We start from the raw sequence: 7130 nt of genomic DNA, 5'->3' as shown, positions 1-7130 counted from the left end.
AGCGTGAGTCAGGTCTCAGGCTCCTCCTGGAAACTTCCCTGACCCCCTAAGCTGAGTTCTGACTTGAGTGTCCTGCTTTAGAAGGCAGACTGGGATCAATCAGCGTCCCCTCTTGGGATGTCATTTAACTCTGAGATTGCAGGGTTGTATGGTTGCCAGGAAAGGCTGAAGTTCTGAGGGAACAGAGACTCTAGATGAAGAACTGAGCAGCCCCAGGAGAGGCAAGCCTGAGAGAAAGACAGAGAGGAGGGGAGAATAAGAAAGATAGATTCGAAAGAGATGAATGTGGCTGGGCCTAGGCTTGGCCTCGATTCTTGATCTCTGTTTCTGTGCCTGTTTATCTTTCCAATAAGCCCCTTTTTCCCTGAGGAAACTGAAACGAGACTTGGCTCCTTGCCGCCAGAAGTGCCCTGGCTTAGACAGAATCCTCCGCTGTGCTCCTGCAAGGCCAGTGCCACTTCCATTACTGCAAGCGTCACACTGCACTGTCATTATCCCCATCCCTGGCTGCCACCTCTCCAGGACCCTGTGTTCTTTGAAGAAGCCCGTGGTCTTATTCATCTCTCTATTCCCAGCACCCAGCATGAGCCCTCGTTCCTGGCAGGTGTTCTGGGATCCAGAGCCCCAACAGTTCTCAGTTCTCTTCCCCTGGGTCTTCTTCCCCACCCATCACCTCCTCCCAAATGCAACTCATTTCAGGATTAATGACCTCTCCTCCCACTGTTCTATCGCCGAACTCTTCAGTTTCCCCACACTCACAGCTCTCCCATGGTGGAGATGCTGTTTTCCACCAAAAAATCATAATGTGTAAACTGGGAACATGGCCACAGAGCTACGGTCCACGGTTCCCATCCTTCCTGCAGGTACCTCCGGCCATGGGCAGGGGTAGCATTCAAATCCTCTAACAATCAGTACAGTACTGCCACCAGCCAATCAGAATGGAGATCGCTGTAAACAACCACGGCGCAGTCCTGACCACGTGATCCCATTCTCGCCAATAGGATGCGAGACCTGTCCCTTACACTTCACTTAAAAGGAAATTGCTCACTCCTCACTTCCTCTTCCTCCCTTCTCATGTACTAGGACCATTCAGCGATGCTCAAAACCCAGTTTAGACCGTGGGGAGATGCCTGAGCAACAAGTAGGAGGTCTTGGGGTCCTGGTGATCCAGACCACTCATTTCTTGGTTGTCATATGACAGAGAAACGCAATTCTACTTCTGCGAGCCACTGGATAATCGGGTCTTTTCGTTACTGAAGCTCAGTTTACAATCCCACTAGGATCCTATCTAAATTATAAGACGTAGCCAGTCATTGTGCTGTCAGGAGGCCGACACAGGAGGGTTACTGTGAGTTTGAAGCCAGCCTGAGTTACACAGTAAGTTCAAGACCAGCCTGAGCTACATAGCAAGACCCAATTAAAAAAATATCTAATAAATCATCTATTGTAAGATACATCTTGATTTCAAAGACTTTATTTTGTTTTGCTTTGTTTGGTACTGGGGATTGAACTCAGGACCTTGTGCTTGCCAGTCAGGCAGCAGCACTACTGAGCTAAATCCCCAGCCCTCAAAGACATTAAAATGTGAAATATTATGCATCTTACATGTAGTAATGCACTCACAGTATACCAGGTGCTTTTCAAATTACTTGATTTAATCCCAGAAAAGAAATCCAGTTAAAAGGGATGGTTGAGAGAGAGAGACAGAGAGAGAGAGAGAGAAAGGATGGTTTTAAAAAAAAAAAGCTGCTTGAGAAATATGGTGAATGTTTAAATTCAAACATTTTTACTACATTAGAAGCACATTGCCATTAATCCCTCTCAAAATTCTCCCCCACCCTCCACTTCAAACACACTAATCCCAACTTTCTGGCCACTTTTGGAAGCAGTTCTGGCAGTGTGTCTTTACAAGGTGCAATAAAAAAACACAGGGAATCTTACTAAGTGACAAGGGAACGGTAGGCTTGTAAGAACACGACAGTGTGTCTTCATTCACCAGATCTGACACCCTGTGACTTTTGCATCTTCCTTAAAGTCAGAATAACCAGAAAGGTAAACATCTTGAGTCAATTCACCACATCGAAGCAGCCACGACTGTGCAACTAACAACATTTATGAAAGAAGACATCCAGAACTTCTTCAGAAAGCAGCAAGAATGATGAGTGTGCCCAAAGCGAGGGGAAGATTTTGAGGGGGGGCTAATGGCAAAGTATCTTTTATGGTATTCATTTATTTTTCTTTTTCGAGGCTTTGGAGGCAGTCTTCCTGCCTCTGCTTCACCCTCAATTCTTCTGCCTCAGTGCACCACCACCACCACGCACAGCTAAGGTTTAAAATTTTTTTTTGGTACCGGGGATCAAACTCTGGTCCTTGCGCTTGCGAGGCAGGCCACCGAATCACTGAGCTAAATCCCCGGCCTAAGGTTTTAAAATATTAAACATTCAACATATTTTTCCCATCACCCTTCATACACTGATTTTACAGAAAAGGATCCTGAGGGTCACACAGGGTGGGACTTAGGGTAAGGGCACGGGTTAGGTTAGGGTGTGGACACCAGCCTCTCCTCGCCCCTTCCCCCAGTACCCGCTCACCGATGCAGACTCTCCCCGCGGTGGGTGCGGTTCTGGGCGCGGCAGTCGTGGCCCAGCTCGGGCAGGAAGCCGTAGTCTCGCAGCAGGGCCTGGGCACCTCTGGCCACCACAGCCACCCCAGCTGCCACACGCCGGGCCAAGTCATCCCGCCAGCCAGCTGAGCGCACTGCAAACAGCCCTGCGGGCAGTGGGGAGCCTCCTGGCAGAAGAAGGGGCTCCCCGGGGGCCCCTGAGCCCCCGCCTCCGGCCAGCTGGGGGCCCACCATGAACCACACGTAGCCGGGCCCGGTGAGGCCGGCCTCCTCGGCTGCCCGGAACACAGGCTCGGCCTCCTCGCGCGCGCAGAAGAGCAGACGGATCTGCGCACTGACGCTGCGAAGCTGCGCGCCCAGCACGGCCTCGCCCACGCCTGGGTCCAGAGTCAGAGCCCCGCGGTGCTCCCAGCCCACCAGGCTGCCGTCGGTCAGCACCTCGATGTAGGACAGGAAGGCGCGGTGGCCGGGGGCACGCGTGGTCACCGCCACGAAGGACGTCCAGTCGTACTCCTCCAGCACCTCAAAGATGACCTGTAGCTGCTGCTCGGTAGAGGAGCCCAGCTGCAGGAAGGTGGAGCCCTTCTCCTGCGGGGGAACAGGGGCTCATCAGCCTCCCCACAGGGGTCCTCATACCCCAGCAGCGAATGCTGCACACAGCAGTTCCCAGTGACAATGGCTGGTCCCAGCTCTAGAGAGCAGGCTAACTGCCTTAGGTTTAGCCACATGACTGAGTTCTCTGGGGCCCACTTCTAAGAACTTCCCACATGAAGCCAGGAGTGCTGGTGCAGGCCTGCAATCTCCGCACTGGGGAGGCTGAGTCAGAAGGATCCTTGCAAGCTCAAGGCCAGCCTAAACTACATTAGTGACACCTTGTTGAAAGAAAAAAATAAAGAAGGAAAGAGAGAGAGGGGTGGAAAGGAGCCGGGGAGAGCCCGAGTCTCTGAGCCACCATGTGGAGGACAGCCAGCTCCATACAAGACCACCTGTTTGGATTTTATATGAATGAGAAACAACCTACAGTACTGGGTTGAGCTGCAGTGATTTGAGGGTTTTTGTTAGGTTAGGGTGTGGACTCGGCAGCTAACATCACTGTCATTAATACACCCAGCAACCACTGAGGGAACTACAACTCCCAGCATGCACTGAGAGGGACTGTTTGTGCGGCAAAGGAGACTACACTCCCAGCATGCAGCGCAGGTACCCTATCTCCAAGAGGAGTGGACTTTTCCCTTTGATTTTTGTCATATTTCCCCTTCTCCTCCTTCTCTGTCTTCTTTACTGGTCCCTCTTTCTCCAGAATGCTAAATTCTATGGTGTAGCGCTCCCCACCACCTTCTTTTTTCTTCTTTGTCCTCCAGTTAGGTCATCCAGGCCCATAGCTTTAAATACTGTCTCCCCACACTGTCCAATATGGTAGACATATGTATTTATTCAAATTTAAATTCATTAAAATTAAATAAAATTGAAAACTTAGTTCTCCAGTCCTGCTAACCACACATTAAGAGTTTGATAGCCACACGTAGTGTGTGGCTGTGTTGTTGGACAGAGCAGATATGCAGTATCTTCATTATTGCAGGGAGTTCCATTGGATGTGGCAGGTTATCCTGAGGGCTCCTATTCCCAGTCACAGATGCTCTCATGAGCTCCAGACAGACCTATCCCTGTCTAGTCAAAATCTCCACTTGGATTTTCAAAAACATCTCAAAATTAGTATGTCAAAAACTGATTTTTTTTTAGGGGGGATGGTACTGCCAGCTAGCTGAGCACACTGCAAACAGCCCTGCAGGCAGTGAGGTGTCTCCCAGAAGAAGAAGGGACTCCCTGGGGGCCCCCGAGCTCCTGTCTCCAGCCAGCTGGGGGTCCCACTATGAACCACACTGACCTAAATCCTCAGCCCTTTTAATTTTTTATTTTGAGACAGGGTCATGCTAACTTATCCAAGCTAGCCTCAAACTTTCAATCCTCCTGCCTCAGCCTGCAGAGTAGCTGAGATTATCGCTTCTTGGCCTTTTGGCTCAGTGTAGTATTCATTTTTATCAGCTTAGTAGCTGATACATCCTTTATCGGAGTAGCTGGGATTACAAATCATAGGTGTATGCCACCACACTCAGTAAAATAGAATTCTTGAGCTCCCCTACCTGCCTCAGACCTGCTCCCTGTCTTCCTTCCTTCCTTTTTCTAGACGCCTTTTCTTTCCTTCACTCCCACAAACACTCAGGCCTTTTCCAGGTCTTCTCAGCTCTACATTCCAACATTACCTATTTGTCAACTTCACCTGTCACCACTGTCACGACCCTCACTGCCATCATTTTTCTCTTATCTGGACTCCTACACTTTCCAACCCATCTCTGCTTCCACTCTTGCATCTTCTGGTCTATTCTCCAAACAGCAGCCTCAGCGATCATTTCAAAATATTAATTGGATCACATCCCTTCTCAGTTGAGAGGCTTCCAATGGTTCTTCTTTAGAATCAAAGCCAGAGTCTCTCCGTCGCCCAGAAGGCCCTGCGTGAACCGGGCTCAGCCCTGATCCACTGCCATCCCTAACACCCACTGGCTCCGGCACACCTCTCCTTGCTCTTCCACAAACATACCAAGCTCTTCCTGGCTGTAGGACCTTTGCCCTTAGCTGTCACCCCTCCCAGGACACCTTCGCCAGCTCCTCTGTGCCTGGCTTGCCCCTCCCATTCCTCAGGTCTGGTCAAGCCTCTCCTGACCACCATCTTTGGAATCCCTGCCTCAGTTGTTACAGCATCTGGTCAGTTTCCTCCAGGACCAAGTTTACTCTCTGTGGCTTGTCTTGTCTCTTTCCTTTATTAGAATTCAAGCTCCATAGGGCAGGGACTTGTTCTCTCTCCTCTCAGTTTAACTCCCCAGAACCTAAAGTGGCCCTGGCACAAAATCAGTCCTCAACCAGCCTTCCTGTGGCGCAGTGTGAACAGCAAGCAGACTCTGTCACACTAGACATGTGCCCGTGGTTGTACAGGTAGAGGACAAAAGATCTCCTGGCATGCAGTGGGAAGATGGGCCCCTCACATTTCAGCGGGTGTAAGTGTGTGGAGGGGACCATATGCCATGCAGTCAATGGCACACAGATGGAGCTGGGAGGACCATATTCTCTCATACAGGGATACCAAATGGACTACACTTCCTTGAAGGCAATGGATCGTATGCTAAGTGGACTACAGTGTCCAGCAGAGAGTGAAATGGAGTAGACCACGCTTAGCTACAATTGGCAGCATGAAGGACCACACATCTGGTTATTCTACGGAGATGGCAGCCAGGAAATAGTATCTTCACTTCCTAGGTCCACAGCTCTGCCTACAAATCTTTGGACAACGTCATGCCAAGGAGAACGAGAAAGCTGGGCCAGGAGTCCTTCCCAGAAGGCTTGGGACAGGAGAACTACGAATCCCAGCATGCAATAATGATCCAGTCACAAAGCCAACCATCCACCCTCACAGCAAGAAATTGGCCCATTTGGGTTCCACCCATTCAAGTGCTCCGTCACCCAGCGAATCACACCTCATGCTTCCACTGGCTCCGCCTCTAATAGAGCCCCCCGTTTCTCAAGCCCCGCCTCTTGGCCTTCCCTGTCTTCATTCCCAGACCAGACTTGCTCTAGTCTACTACAGCTGGCCTCTCCTCTGCAAGCCATGCCGGCTCCAGGCTTGCACCCCTCTGCCCTGAAGGCTTCTGGCTCTGACCTTTCATTAACTGGGCCTTCCTCAACGTAGGCCTTCATCTTCCCACTTCCACAAACAAAACTGGGCAGGGCCCCTTGCCAATCTCTACCCCCGGACCACCCTTCCATCACAGTGTGAGGCCCCGCCTCTTCCCCGCCCCTCACTGCTGGCCCCGCCCCTTCCCTGGCTGGTCTCCCCTTAAATCACTCTTCTCCCTGGCCTTCCTCGTTCTTGTCTCATAGATGACTCTTCTCCTCAGACTCCTTTTGCTGGATAGCTCTGCTTTCCTCCTTAGACCTCCAGACTGCTCAGCTGACCGTTCCCTCTCCAGACCCTGTCCTTCAGTACCTGGCTCCTATCCCTGCCTTCCTAGACCCACCTCCCCTCTAGACTTCGCCGCTTTCTGTCCAACTGACTAACTCTTCTCGCCAATCCCAGATCCCACTCTTCCGCCATCCCTCACCTACATAATGGGGCCTACGTCCTTCCCATGCTCTGATCCTTGCCCGCCACCCTCCGACCCTTCTTCCAGGTGACCCCCTAGGTCAAGCTAGCCCGGCCTCTCACCTAGGCCCTACCTCGGCCCCAGAAGCCCCGCCCACAGGCCCCCCCCGGAGCCACGTTCTCCGGCGCGCGCACCTTTGGTGTGAGCACGAGCGCGGCTCCGCCGTGCACGGCCACGATGGGCAGCGAGGTCTGAGCCGACAGGAAGTCGAGGATGGGCGCGACGGCGGGCGCGCGCGAGTCATCTTCGAAGACGACGCCGTGCACGCGCAGCCCCGACAGCAGGTCGCAGCGCTGCAGCACGAGGCTGCGTGG

The 7130-nt window shown here is 51.9% G+C and overlaps 1 protein-coding gene across 1 annotated transcript in view; it reads right to left on the bottom strand.

Moving 5' to 3' along the window:
- Grin2d (glutamate ionotropic receptor NMDA type subunit 2D) overlaps window positions 1-7130 on the bottom strand; it is a gene marked incomplete at its 5' end in the record, with an annotated part of 30541 nt that extends 23411 nt beyond the window's left edge. Inside the window, 2 exons of the mRNA XM_019210047.1 lie at window positions 2592-3211; window positions 6951-7130. Coding sequence (XP_019065592.1) covers window positions 2592-3211; window positions 6951-7130 — 800 coding nt within the window. The remainder of the gene's footprint in view (window positions 1-2591; window positions 3212-6950) is intronic.

The sequence above is a fragment of the Fukomys damarensis genome, unplaced genomic scaffold, assembly GCF_012274545.1.
Source record: "Fukomys damarensis isolate Sample0158 unplaced genomic scaffold, DMR_v1.0_HiC HiC_scaffold_19, whole genome shotgun sequence".
In the NCBI taxonomy this organism is placed as follows: domain Eukaryota; kingdom Metazoa; phylum Chordata; class Mammalia; order Rodentia; family Bathyergidae; genus Fukomys; species Fukomys damarensis.
Note: the sequence above shows the minus strand (reverse complement) of the source record. Positions and strands in the feature narration are given on the sequence as shown.